General features: G+C 43.1%; 1 protein-coding gene across 1 annotated transcript in view; it reads right to left on the minus strand.

The window, feature by feature from the left end:
* The window catches only part of TRABD2B (TraB domain containing 2B), a 300442-nt gene that overhangs the window by 131523 nt on the left and 153854 nt on the right, over positions 1 to 15065 (minus strand). The window contains exon 3 of the mRNA XM_075508725.1: positions 5154 to 5300. Coding sequence (XP_075364840.1) covers positions 5154 to 5300 — 147 coding nt within the window. The remainder of the gene's footprint in view (positions 1 to 5153; positions 5301 to 15065) is intronic.

Below are 15065 nucleotides of genomic sequence, written 5' to 3' on the forward strand. Positions count from 1 at the left end.
TTTTCATTTTGATAACCAATGATGGCTGTGCCCACTGGGGCTCATACAAAGCCTGCTGAAGGCATGGAAATATTCTCCATGATTTCAGTGGGCTTTCAATACAGTCTAAAACACATTCAAAACATAAAGGCTGTCTAGATGAAAGATGCTTTAGAAGTGGCAGGTATGACTCTTGAATTGTATTGTTAACCCTAAAGGGGACAGGGAAATAACAAGTATGCAACCTGTATCACCCGGCCTGAAGAAAACTGTCTGTAAAGTAAGCAGTGTAGCTGCATGCTTCTGATACACCCCATCAGCAACAAGAGAGGAGTAACCATCTTCTCCTGGACAGGAGTCTCTCCTCAGGTCAGGAGAATGACTGATGACAGAAGAGGAGAAACAGTAGCTGGAGACCACAAGTATAGTTTTGGGGAAGGGTTCAAGGAGAAAAATATCAGCCTTGGCTTTTCAATTTCCCTCTTAATAAAGCGTACATAGGAATACAAGGAAACACAGAACCAGCTAATTCCAGGCTGGCAAAGATGAATCTGCTTTACAGACTTGTCCTTAAAAAATTGAACATCTCAAAACCAACCATAGGAAGTAACTGGTGCAAGATATCCCTGAACCCAAAACTCTAGACGTATCAGTTCAAAATGTTTAAATAAAGGACCGTTACACCAGATTTAGGGAACAAAATACAAGATAACTTGTTCTGCATCCTACTTTTTCCTCACCAAGGCTTCAGGTCATTAGGCAATTTCTTAACTGTGTCCGGTAAGAAAAAATATTCTCTGGAGGTAGATAACTTTATGATTTTGCACTAACAGATTTTTTGCATTTTAATGTATCTGGACATACTGACCTCAATTCCCTTCTAAGAGCATCAGACAGAACACAGAAGTTAAAGCTGCTGATCTAATCCAATGCCTCTTCACTTGTAAATAAGTTTTTTCAAAAGGAGAGAAAGAAACTATGACTTCTTTGAGGGGAAAGAGTCTGAAGAAGAAGCAGAAAATATGCCTATCCTATCTTTAACTTAGAATACTTTCTCTCCAGTATCATTTTGACTCTCTGCCCAGAAACTCCAATGTAAGCCTCTTGACTGCAGAAGTCACAAGAGAATCAAGTGTTTGCAGAAGGCTGTAGAAGCAGGATAGATGTTTCCTATTCCACTTTTGGGTCATAATCTAACTGAATAAACTCAGCCCCTTAAAATTTTATTAAGTTTAAATAAGGATTTATATGTTTGGAAAAATGGTGCTTGGAAACAAAATTTAAGAAAAAGAGAGAGAGAAAGGAATGAAGAATGTAATATAACCACAGGAAAGCAGAGGTGTTTCCCCCTTTCACTGTTCTTAATTAAAAGTAAAAAAAAAAAACAAACCTGAAACTGAGAAGGATTTGTTTAGTCCTCCACTGTCATCAGTGCTGATGGCTCTGGGACAGCAAAACGGCAGGGATTTGGGGGCCTGCTCACACCCCTCCATTTTAAGCACCTCCATTTTAAGCTAAGCCGGGCTTCTCAACCCCAAGGCGGGCAGCATCTCCCTGGTGCGGTCCTGTCCCTGTCCCTGTCCCCAGGTGCCGAAGGAGCTGTCCTCTGACCTGGTGCCCAAGCTCCCGCTTCAGCCTAGGAAATAACTTTCCCTGCACTTTTCCTCCCAGCACGGTCCCTTCTGTGCACCCCCGTGGCACAGACTCAGCCCCGGGGACTCTGCCCTCTCCTCCCAAACACTGCAGGAGTCAACAAGACTGCCGCTGAGAAACTGCGGATTTCCCAGACTCCCTCAGGGAGGCTCAAGAAACTCACCCGTAACACCTCAAGTCAACAGTATTAGTATTTCCACTTCTGGTCCTTCTTTCTGCTCCAGGATGAGTTTTGCTCTAAAGGCATCTCAGCATCTTGCAGATGGCTACTGAAGATGCTCCATCTCCCAAGAGCCACGCTAGAGGAACTTAGGAAGTTCCTGCACCTAGACATACACTCCACGCTACCACCACCACCGTCCCCGCAGCTACGTTAGACTTCCTCAGCTACTTCCCAGTCCATTGCAGTGACCTAAACCAGTGGCTCTGCACTGAGGCAACTGATGGACAGGTTCACCTTTATTCTGCAGCTCCTGCTAACCTTTAAGGGACAAGCAGGCACTAGTAACCTTATAAACAGACCCCAAATGAATCCTCAAAGAGTGAGAGTCACAGCCTACTGCAGGTCTCCATGCCCCTGCGGGATGGAGCTGAATTCCTGACCTCCACCGCTCATATAAGCACTGAGTCTTACAACTCCATTCCTGATTTTTGTTCCTTTCTATGTGATATTTCAAAGTTGCGTTAATGGTACCAGGTGCAAGGACTTATCAGACTTCTGAAGTGCTAGGACAGCAGTTGGATATCACGGAAGAATGGGCACACCTTCTAAAACCACTGTGACACTCTTGTCTCCCAAGATTGGCATGGGTACCTGCCCTGAAGCTTAAGTGATGATACATCTCACTTGGGATATTTATAGTTTTTCTGCACTTGTAGGCCTATCTTTTGTTGTCACCTGATGAGACCTGCAATACACTCTCAGCACATGACAAATTCCAGTGCCTACATGCAGTGTCTCAAGAGAAAGATCCCATGGAGGGTGCTTCGTGTAATATTTAAGCCAGGCTAATCTCATTTCGTAACCAAATGGGAAAGATTCCCTATGGCAGAGAGCATCTATCATCCTTGCAAGAAACACACAAAATAAACTTTGGAACTACCGCAACTGGCAAAAGTTGACCTGAATAGGGAGTTTATTTTAGGTTTTAATTTTCTATTTTGTTCTGCTTGCAATTAAAAATAAATGGTATAAAGCTGGTTTATAAAAACACTACCAAACAAAAAACCTCTTTACCCAAATTAAAAACAACAGCCCATGAGAGGAAAATACTCCACAACATTTAGAGTTCTGCAGGGACTAGTATACATATAGGGATTTTAATTTTCCATGGCCTGTAAGTGTTATAATCTCTATCAACTGTGTGCACTTTGGGACAATGACTAACACCAGTGCTTGAACTCCGATTGGTTGTTGGCTTCTTTCTTCTTTCTTTAACACTGTTTTTAAACTCACATTTGATCCAAGAATTTGCAGGGATAAAGAGGTTTTTACAGCAATCTGTTCCTCTCAAGTCTAACCCACGGGTCTGTTACAGGACATTGTGTCAACAAATCACAGATGTCTGCGAGTCAATGCAACCAGTGTGAACAGCAACAACTTGTCTCAGGGACAAAGGCTTTATTGCTGGAGAAATTACATTGATAGAGATTAAGAGATGACACAGAACATTCAGATGCCAGGACTGCCTTCATGATTTTACTAATAGCAGTCCTTTCTTTGCATCTATGGCAAATATACCACCGCACCTTGCAAGAGTTATTTCTCCAAAATCATTACGTGTTTATCTCGTGTGCTGCACATGCTTGCACATTACAGGAATAGTTACAACCATTGACTTCTCCAGGATCCTCTAAAGTCATGAGCTGTCTACCTTTTCCAACTCACACACCCCATCTTTAAAGATGTATTCCTAACTGAGTTGCTTTCTCCCTTTACTTTTCAGTGCAGGGCTGTCCACAAAGAACAGCTCTGGCAACTTTGGTGCTACACAGACTTCTGGTTTAGGACTGCCACATTAACCACCCTATTATGTCCTGCTTAGTCACACTAAAACACTGCTTCACTCTCCAGGACTGGATTAACTAGGACAGCAAAGGGATTTTATTCCATTTGTTACCATCAACCACTCTTTCTACTATTTGAAAACAATAACCAGATAGGGAAAAAGAGGAGACATGACCATTTGTCCAGAATTTGAGGACCTCCAATTGTCCAAGCTTCTGTCCTTCTGCTCCCGTTGAGGCGCAAGCTAGTTCTGTGATAGGTGACAGGGAAGAGCAGCTCCAGCTGCTCCTGGATGTCTTTTACATTTCTACCTGGAACTTTTCAGCGGGACATAGAAGACCTCTGGAAAAAACACCCATGTTGTGGAGTGTGGCTGGGAGATTTTGCTAGCTTACAGACAGGTTGGGGCCATCCTCCAGGTGTTCCTCTGAGAAACCAGTGACCCACAGAGCCCTGTGCAACTCACGATAGCAATGGCAAGATAAGATGTCTCAAGAGACCTCTGCCTAGATCAACAGACTGGGCTTACCCTGTCTCAGTTCTCTCTTGAGATCACATAGTTATCCTTCATTTGCATTTGCTAATGGTAAACAACTATAACGACTTAATGGACTTCCATTGGCAAAACATATACAATACTGTGGCTGCCAAAGTTTATACAGGTCCCCTCCAACTAAGTCACTGCACTTCAGACAGGAACAAGGGAAAATTTATCAAGAAAAGGAGAGGTAGGAGATGACATCCAAAGACCAAGTTTCCATAGAATTAATGGGAAAGGAGAAAGAGGAACCTAGGTCTTAAATGAGAATCTCAGAGTTTGCCATGAACTATCAAACTGGTCTGGAAAGCAGATTTCTGCTCCATTGAGAGTTTTTAATAGCATTGGATAACTAAGATAAACAGAGACTGAAGGGCTGCCTGAGACACATACAAAATTATTGAATTATGACATGTTTGAGAAGTTATTTACTTTATAGAGTGTTTACATGAGGTTCACTTCCTCTTCATATATAAGCTCAAATATTACAAAGATTTCTCCCCCCTCCCCCGCCCTTAATGAGGGGACTACATTCAACAGCCCCACAAGCATCCATAATTAACTTTTTTTCAGGCACATTCTTAGGAAAGTTTTCCAAGCAGTCCCTTCCCCAGAGCCCAAGCAATACCAAGGAACCCCCACTCTCTCACCAGGCAAACAAGGCATGTGTGGAAACAAAACACAGGGCATCAAAAGGAAGAGGGGAAATAGGAGATGGAGTATAAAGTGATGACCCCGAGACCGAAGCTTTACCTATTGCTGTGCAGTAGGCACCTAATAGGCTTTATGCCAGGTTCTTAATCTCTCTGTACCTCAATTCACCTCAATTTTAATGCATACAGATCATTATATCCATTGTAGAAATTTCAGATCAGAGTTTTGGTAGGAGACACTTCCTGGCTCTGTAAGGGACATCGCTAATAAAGCAGCTGATTTGTCTCAATTAGCTGGCCCATCCGCAACCCTTTTGCTTACCTGGGAAGTGTCATGGTTGAATATGACAGCATTCAGGTCTCCACAGTTATAGTGCTTGATGAGATCTTCAGTGGTATACGGGGCTTGCAAACTACCTGCTCGGAGGCTTTCATGTTGGAGCAGTGTTTGGTTTAGAGCAAACAGCACCTGTAGAAACACAGACAAGAAAAACAGGGAGGAGTTAAAGACACTAGGAATCAAAGCAGCAAAGCCTAAGAGGCCAAACTTTGAAAAACTCGCTTGCACCTGAAGTCTGTTGACCCATCCTGGCCCACAGTAACAAGGGCTGATCTTTAGGCATTCCCAGCTGGAAGGGGAGTCAGATGCAAGGTCCCCTACTAGCAGAAGACCTTATTATAAAAGCCTTGATATTCTGCATAAAGTATAATTTCACAACACGTATATATTGCTCAGAGGTCATGGTCTGAGAACTTCTAGGCTATCTGTGCTATTTGGCTATATGAGAGACGTTGGAATGAAAAAGCCCCTAAATTAGGAAATTTCTGTTGCTTCTGACTGTTTCCTGTGTGCTAGGTTAAATCCAAAGCCCAAAGTCAGTTGGAAGGTTTTTGATAAAAATCAAAATCTTCTGAATTTCTGAAGTCCCAGTTGTTGTATTGGGACTTTCTGCATGCTTCTAGTAGCAGGAACTTTAGGAAATTCATTATTAGTCTCCCTCCTTTAGTCTGTCCTCCTTCACCCACCCTTTTCCAAAGTGAACAGAGATACTGAATTGTAACACTGGCCCAGCAGACTAGTTGAGTGTCCCCATCTCAAACCTGAAAATACCAACAAAGCAGAAGCACTCTTTACTATGTACATTTAGGTAACAAAAAAATAAATGTCCTTAAAAATGATATTTTTTTCCCTTGCATTACCAAAAAGGCTACTAAATTTCACATGAATTACCACAAATCTTTTTATATTTGTGATAGACTGTGGGAGTAATTTATACCAGTTACTGAACCACCAAGTCTGGGCTTTTCATGTTCAGCTTTCCAAGAACCTTCCAAAGAAACTTGATAAAAAGTAGATGAATAAATCAGAACAGCAGCAGTTAAGACAGTTTGTCACAAATTATATAAATAAGCAAACGCACTTTTCCTAAAATAAAGTGATATGTAGTGACTGCCAGTTCAGTGTTCTGAAAAATTGTATTGATGTGTCATTTTTCATTAAAAGACTCCTGCATCCCTCAGCCTCATGTTTCACTGCATTTTCAGCTTCTCTCGTTTATAACAGCAGTGCCCTATCCATCCCAAAGAATAACCACCACCTCAAAATCTGGGTGAAGTAACCCCTGCTGAGCTCCAGCTGGCCCAGCGAGGCTGCAGGCTGTGACACATATTCTTACTTACCTTCTTAACTTTAAGCAACTGAACCCACTTTAAGGAGTGAACCCCAGAGGATTTTAAAATTAACAATGTACATATGTATTTGCAGGATGGAAGTTCTTATTAGTTTAAAGTTATGATTCCCATTGAAGTTTATCTGAAGGAAAGGAAACAGTCAATTGGATTTACTCCTGCAAAACCTCAGATATATAACAAATATGATCTGAGATTTTTTAATAATAACAACAACAACAACAATAAGTATCTCCAGGGCATTAACAGCCTCTTAATACAAAGCTGTTACATGCTAACTAACATACACAAATTGGCTGAGGAAAAGCAAATGTTATTTTTTAATTTACTTTTAAAAAATATAAAGATGGTCTTTCAACTGAACCTGTTATACCTCAGTTCGGCAATCGGTTCCCCATTAAGATCCAAGCCTAAAAGATTTCCTTGCCCAGATCTAAGAGTCTCTTCAGGCTTTTCTACAAAGAGATCAATCTTTCCCAGGACCACCACCTGAAGTTAAGCATATTCCTAACTTAGTTTTTCTCTAATTTAAAAAATCTGCAAAAAATACAGTTTGAAAAATTTCTAACCTTTGAAAGGATCTGAGCTTTTTCTTTTTCCCCTAAGGGCTACAGCTTGAAGAGGAAACAGTTCATCCCAGGATTTCCTGGGATTCTAAACATTTTGGCTAATAAAAATAAAAGCTTAGAAAAACGTTGACAGGAAAACTGAGAGCAGAGGTTTTCCCAAAATGCTTTTAGTAAAATCCTTCTCAGTTTTGATTTTTTAAACAATGGATGTTGTTGGTTTTTATATACAAAAATATGTATACACACAGACACACACATATACAAACCACCAGCAAACCCTGAGGATAAGACAGAATGTTTTACGATAAAATATTAAGAAGGCGATAAACAAATCCTTACTTTACTCCCAATGCCTTTTTTTTTTCCCTTTTTTTTTTTTTAATTCTGGCTTCCTGAGGAAACCAGTCCTGTGCATTAATGCTCTGGGTCTGTCTGTCTCCTCCTAAAAAATTTGGAACCTATTAGCTGATTTCAGTCACATTTGCAGAGGTTCAGAGGTCTTAAAGAAAATTGCTTATATGTTCCCTAAAAATAAGTGCCGGCCTGCAGAAAAGCCCACAGTACGAGTTCACGTCTTATAAGACATCAAAGAATCCACATGAGACAGAATGAATTATTTGGCATTTACAACAGTAGATGGACCTCCGTCCACTGGACCCCAGACTTTGTTAGTGTCAGGACGTTCGTGTCCCTGCTCTCTGCCCCTGAGCAGCTTTGGGACCTAGACGTGATGCTGGCCACCAGCCGAAGTCCAGCACGCTGCTACCACTGCCGGGGAGCTCATTGCTGGGTTCAAACTACTGCTCGAAAAGCAACTCAAGAGATTTTATTTTAGGAGGGAAGTTAAAATTAGAAACTCAAACACTTGAATATGCTAAAGGAAAACTGTAACCACTTAAAACAGATTTCTAGAGAAGCCTTGCTTAATCAAGTCATAACCACCATGGTTTTTGGTCGGGCGGCTCAAAACAAACTCAAAGAGAAGCGGGGTCTTGTCACAGCTGCCTGCTTGTTGGCTGGATTTGTAGACCATTTCCTTCAGAGTCAGGTTAAAGCCATCTTAAAACCTGAATTTATTTTTCCTTATTGTTCAGATAATGCCACAAAAACAACGCCATTTCCTTTCCTTCTCTCTATCTTAATATCAGTGACCCCAGGACCTCCAGCCTAAACCTCTATCTGAGTTAAATCCCCCAGAGGTGCCTGAGATTACTGAACAACTGATGACTTCAAAATAAACACACTTAGAGTGACTGCCTGTACACAGTCCCACCTAATAAATATAGCAGACAGTATTTGTTCTGGGAAGTGATGGGAAGTTATGACTTCGGCTCTGGGAAAGTGCATTTTTATTCACGCAATTTATGGTCCCTCACATCGGCACTCTTTGAAAGCCATTTCTGCACGGCTGCCTCTGGCCCCTGTTTGCGACCAATCAACCATGGGCAACAGAAAGGGGTTTTCACCCTGCCAGGAGGAAGCCTTTTTATCCGAGCAGTGTCATTCTCCTATGCAAAGCAGCAACCCAACACACAGATTTTATCTGGGTGTTTGGAGACACCATTTCAGCCCTTAGGGCAGACCTATGGGTCCTGTTTCACTGCCTAAGAGAGCAGGTACCACCAATTCCACACAGCACCAGGAACCACCAGGCCAGACATTTTAGCAGCTGTTTTGCACAGACTATGGCCATCTCAAGGATAAGGGGGCTGGACCAGTCATTTCTGCCACGGGAAGGTCAGAGGGAATGCAGGAGAGCTGGGCAGGAGGACAGCTCTTGCATCGCTGGTGACTTCAGTTGAAGGATGCCCAGGAGGGGGAAGGTCTACAGAAACCCCAAGTTTCATTTCTTGCTGAACAAGACTGGGCCATTTCTTATGTTCATGCCAACTGTTCTCACCATTACCCAACAGCATCTGTGCTGCTGCCTCGCTTTAGCCTTTGCTCTTTTGCCTTTATGATCTTGGGCACGTCAGCTGCAGCCAAATCTGCAGAGACCAGCCTTTGCCACTCATGTGCAAGCTCACTCCAAGCCTCGACACGGGATCAAACCAGCCCAATGAAGGCCAGTAAAGCAAACAGCTTTACTGATTACCTTGACACTCAAACAGTATTTCTCCCCTACACGCCTCTGGACTGCAGAGCCAGGAGTCACGCATTAATCGAAGGCATGGGTTACAAAAGTCTACCTCACGTACAAATTAACTTGAGTGTTTAAGCCATTTAACGTTCAACTTCAAAAGATGAAATATTAGAAAACCTCCAAACCCCTCATATAAAGCAAGCAGACAAAACTGCATTGGGTCTCAAGGTTTCAAAGGGGGCTGGCATTGCATAGAAGTGTTGGTATGTACGCAACAGTATCAGCCGTTGGGACAGTTTGAACTTCATTTTTGCAAGCCCGTGGGAGTAGATGGTTTGATTTTATGCGAGATTTTAATGAGATTGGGCTTTTAGGCAAGTAAACCCAATCCACAGAAACAGATCTAAGAAAGCATTGCCACCTTTTCAAACAGGGAGGGGAAGTGAATAGACGTGTACCTGGACTGGGCTTAGGAACACTTGAGGCTTTCCATCACAAACCGTGTTCTTCATTGTATTTGGTTTTGGGAGCAAAGCTAGATAAAAATCCCACTTGTTCCAAGGTACTCTTGCAAACCATGTATCGTGTTTTATTGTGCCACGAGTCTGCAACTTCAGACTGGACGTTTGAAGGCTCCTGAAAGCCAGCAGCATGCTAGTGCTGTATGCACTAGCTAAAGAGGAGAAATCATGGCCTTTGTACAGGAGAGATTTCTCCTTATCCATCTTAAGTGCTTTCGGCTGTGGCTGAGGAGAGTAAAAAAAGCCCAGAAAACAAAAACCACGTTATCCCTCATCAAATACAGTATCATGTCTGGTTTACATCAGCTGTTCGTAAGATCTTTTAGTCATACTGTCCTGAACGTCATAAAAGAAGAAATAAGATGTTCATTTTTCTAAAAGATGCTATTCAGTACATGGATTCTTTGCCATGATCATCACCGAACATCAGCTCAAGGATGCAGAGTTAGCTGTATCCTTTCAGCTCTACATTTTCAATACTTTTGCATAGGTGAGTGAGTTGACTTTGGCTGATTACCCTGAACGCTCACATGCTTTGTCAGAAATCAGTTTCTGACAAATTCTGACGGCAGTTCAACTCTGTGCCTATCACCTTGTCTAGGAGGCAATACTATGGATTTCTAACCAAGTGGAAAGGTTGCCAGGGCCACCTCTTCAATTTGTCTGACTGTGGTCCCACAGTGCCATAATGGAAGAACAGCCTCATGGGGGCATCTGAGAAGCCACCATAAAATAAGACGAGGAAACCTTATTACCAGCTAAAATACTTGAGCGGTCCCAAACTTCCTTATGAACTATATTGCTAACAGAATATACAAAAAATTCAGGAATTACAACAGAAGAAACAAATTTTGTCTTAAGCTGAAGAGAAATGGACCTGTGTTCTTCTGGAGTGTTTGCTCTATAGGTGACTTGAGAACAAAAGGCAACCGGAGAAAACTCTCAGACCAAACTTTGGTGCTCAGACAAATTTCACTGTTAGGTCATGGGGGAGAAATGACTTTCCAGTCCTAAGCTTACCATGGCTGAACTACAAACATTGCATTCACAGGACTCCAGTAGCTGGAGTTACAGGATGACCCCTGCATAGAGCCATGATTAATAACAATACCACAAAAACAAGTACTTAAATTTCATACTATGATGTCAGCTCTTGAGCAGGCAACTATTGTTTTCCTTTGTTCTCTCTTTTGGACATGTGCCACCACAATGTAAATACTAAATAAGCATTACTGGAAGCATTTAAGTGACTATATCCTGTCAGTGCCCAAATTGCAGCTCCGGAAAAGAAATGCCCACACTCCTGCTTGGTTCAAAACAAACTGCAACATAAATATTGAGGTATATGGTTCTTCAGGGGTGGTTCTTTTGTTGTTATCCTTCTCTGTAGTCAAATAGAAAATCAAATATATAGTTTCAGGTCAAAATAGTGGCTTGGGGGGAAAAAAAAAAAAGAAAGAAAGAAAACCCCAAGTCCCTGATTTTCCAGATTAATGAAAAGCAATAAAAGTGTTTGCCCAAATCTGTTCAGTTCCACTGGTTTCCAGAAGACGGGTTTCCCCTTTCCTTGAATCTCTTGCGCTGTTGCTAGGAATTAGTGAGCTGTGAAACTCACCTAATGAGGTCAGCATCAGGAAATAGCTCCAAAACACCACGTCCTGCGGGATCTACTAAAGGACTCCCCCAGTGTCCAAACGAAATCCTGGATGCATCGGCACATTGTACAGCCGGGGCTGTGGGAGGAACGCGCCTGACTTTGTTGTTGTTGTTCCTATAAAGGGACAGCTAAGGAAAGTGAAACTATTAACTCATCCACTGGAATTTCTGCTCACAAAACCGTGCCCCCTGTTAAAGCTCCTCATAAAAGCCTTTCGGCTAGTTGGTTCCATATGTTCCCCAAACCCGCAGTTATTGCTTCTGAAAGGCAGGAGTAGTTAACAGTCTGCGGCTTGGCACTGACCAGGGAGACCTAAGGACCTCTCTTTTCCCCCCTCCCTTTCAAACTGCCAATTAACCAGTTTAATAAAACAGTTTGAATCTGACTGAGGCGCTTGGAGAAACCCCTAACCACCACCTACCCTACCGGCTTAGCCATGAGGGTGACACGCGGGCACGGCCTGGTGCAGAGCAGTCATGCTACTAATGTGCAGCCCCGGGACTAAGATTGGTTTTCTTGATGGTGAGAAAGCTGCAGGGAGATTAGGGCTCCAGCCTTCAGCCCTGCAGACCCAAAGCTGCTGCCGAAGTTGACTTCCAACAGCTTGACTTCAGCCCCCTGACTCTTCTCTTTATGCAAAGTCCCCATGATGAACTTACAAGTGAAAAAGTCAAAATTTGGGGTTGTTTTGGTATTTTGTGTTTGATCGAATCAAGGCATTCAAAACCAACAGAAACAATTCCTAGACAGAAAACACTGCAATGTGCATGAGACCCCCATTCCCTCAGCCCCAAGACCCTCAGGCCAGAGAAAGACTACCCTCGTTGATAGTCTTGCTTCAGCAGGGCTGGGGCAGGCACATCATTAACTCAGAGCCTGAAGAGCAGTTGTTTGGGGGTTTTGGTGGGTTATCTTACAGAACAGGTGAGCTAGCTATAGTTTGTGCTCTTAGATACAAGTCTTCCCTTGCACAAGGCCATTAAGACAACAAAGACAGACCATGAGCTAAAAGCCTAATCACAGTTAATTTCTGTCTTGACAGCACTTTAGAAACATTGTATCACTTCTCCCAAGTAACTAGCGATAGGGCAAGAAGAAATAGCCTCAAGTTGTGTCAGGAGAGGTTTAGATTGGATATTAGGAAAAATTTCTTTACTCAAAGGGTGGTCAAGCGTTGGAACAGGCTGCCCAGAGAGGTGGTGGAGTCACCATCCCTGGAGGAGTTCAAAAAACGTGTAGACGTGGCACTTCGGGACATGGTTTGGTAGGCATGGAGGTGTTGGGTTGACAGTTGGACTAGATGATCCTGGAGGTCTTTTCCAACCTTAACGATTCTATGATCGTTCCCAGTACATATACTACAAATACCACACCCACATTAAAGAGGTCAAAACACCCCAAAACAAGGTCTTAATTTCTGTAAACCGGTCAACAGCAGCTGTACCACAGGCACTATTGGAAGAAGGATAAGACCTGAAACCTTTTCATCTGAATGTAATGAACTGTGTTATTTTCTAAAGGTACTCAGAGTTCAGATTAATTTAGAAGAAAGGGAGAGGAAAAAAAAAAAAAGAGCTTTGATATGGAATTTTCATCCTTTCCCCTTTTGTGAACCACCACACCGCGGTAGAAGGATGTTTTAGTTTCAGTGCCCTCACCACATCATCGGCATGGTCTCTTTTGCCAATAACTCAGCATGATGTCCAGCCAGCAATGGTGTAAGTGAGCAGCAACTCTGTAGGATAACTCTCTGCTTTGGTCAATGCCCAAATTCAAGCTTAGGCAAATAAATTAAAAAATAATGGGAGGAAGGATGTGCAACGTAATCAAAACTGAAACACTGGAAGGGATAGAATTACCTCTGTTAAATTTGCAGCCTAAATGTATGGCTTTTGTGGATTTTGTCCGAGGCATTTACTCGCATCCAGCACTCTTGCATAGGTCCAGTTTCTCAGTTGTACTAAGTTCAGTAGATTAATTTTGATGACTAAACCTACCTAAAAGGCTCAATGTTTGCAACAAAAGAGTTACACTCTGACCAGTCCATTTCCGCAAGTGTTTTTCTGGTTGAAGTGCAACAAGTTCCAGTAACCAACGCCTTGCCTGGCAGTGACGGCTTGCAGGTCCAAGTGCCACCAGTTAGACTTCTGGACTGCAGTCTTAGATCTTGTCAACAAAGAGGTAAACAGCCAGTAAAATCAATTTGTACCTCTGGCATGAGACTGCACTCTCAAAGGGAGACAGTATTTTTTTTTTTTTCTTGTTTATAGCTGAACCAAGAGTGGTTAAGAAGAAAACGGCTTCTCCCTGGAACTCACCTCAGCTATTCGGTTACGGGACTTACAAGACTGTTAACCTGCTAGACAACAAAACACGGCGTATGAAACTGATGCCCATGCCTACCAGTAACCTAAAAAACCCATACTAGTTTTTAATCAAGTCAGACGTGATGGTGTAAATTGTTTCCTTCCACTTCTTTCTTTACTCCCTTCACGTTAATCTGTGGCAGAGGAATAACACCTCTTCCAGGGCTGAGTAGCTGGCAACTGGGTTTGATTTTAAACAGACTCATTCAGTTTTCGAATAAAAGATATCAGTAAGAGCTTTAGGGGACAAAATACTGGGGTGGTCAACTGACGTGAATGGACCCAGCTCCACAAAGAGAAAGGAGATGGACTGTGTGGTACCGCATGATGGCTGTCTGAAGTAACACCAGACCACGTGAAACCCGTAGGCGTAGAGGAAGGCAGAGACATTACTCACCCAGGCAAAGCAGGCTGTGGTCCAGCAGGACAAACTGGACACGACCCTGCTGCCTACTTGGTCATGCCCTGGGCTTGGCTGCAAGCCCAGCTCCTGCATGCCCCTTGGTCCCCACTCTGTCCCTTCCTGTGCCACCACCCCAGCAAGCCAGGCTTGGCCCCAGGCTCTGCTCAGTTATTTCTGTCCTGTGGGTATCTCACCACTTACTAGACAATAGCAAACCTCTACTTTCAGAAATCCAAATGCTGCCTCGATGTCAGGGGAATCCCCTCATGTAACTAAGGAGTTTTGTGGGCAGTAGAAGTTTGTAAGAAGGTTTGCGGAGTAGAGCCGCACTCCAGGAGAGGTGCCGCAGGGGCCCTAGCATGTTGCTCCAAAGGTGTCATTGAAACAAGAGCAGTCATCCCAGATAAATCCAACACCCCCCAAAAGTGTCCAGTAACAGATAGTTTGGGAAAGAATGTAAGAAATGAGGTGAGCAGAGGGTGAACCTTTTTCAGACAACACTTCCCATCTTTTGGAAACCTGCCAGTTGGGGAGCTTGTGGTTGAAAATACCTCTTCTCCTAACGCTTCTTCCCACCCGCCTCCCTGCTCCCCATGCCTACACCTCAAAATTATCACTGTGCTCGGTTGCACTGCTCCATTTAAAAGTAGCCAGCTGCCTGATCTATGCACAGAGAAGGTCACAGCCTGCTACTTTGCTCAGCAACTGCATTCCCCAAATCGATGCCTGGCAAGACGCCCGAAGGGCAGTGCCCATGATCACTTTCCTCCACCTTAAATGGGGACATTGTCCTCACTTTCGGGATCATCACCTTCAAAGGGGGCACATGAAATCCTTCCCAAGAACCTGAAACCACATTTGCGCTCTTGACTTGCAAGTAAAATTGTTACCGGGCCCATCTGGGGTTTTGATTTTACTTTTTTGTCTCCACTGTAACAGGAAGAAT

The sequence above is a fragment of the Mycteria americana genome, chromosome 7 (genome assembly GCF_035582795.1).
Source record: "Mycteria americana isolate JAX WOST 10 ecotype Jacksonville Zoo and Gardens chromosome 7, USCA_MyAme_1.0, whole genome shotgun sequence".
Classification (NCBI taxonomy): domain Eukaryota; kingdom Metazoa; phylum Chordata; class Aves; order Ciconiiformes; family Ciconiidae; genus Mycteria; species Mycteria americana.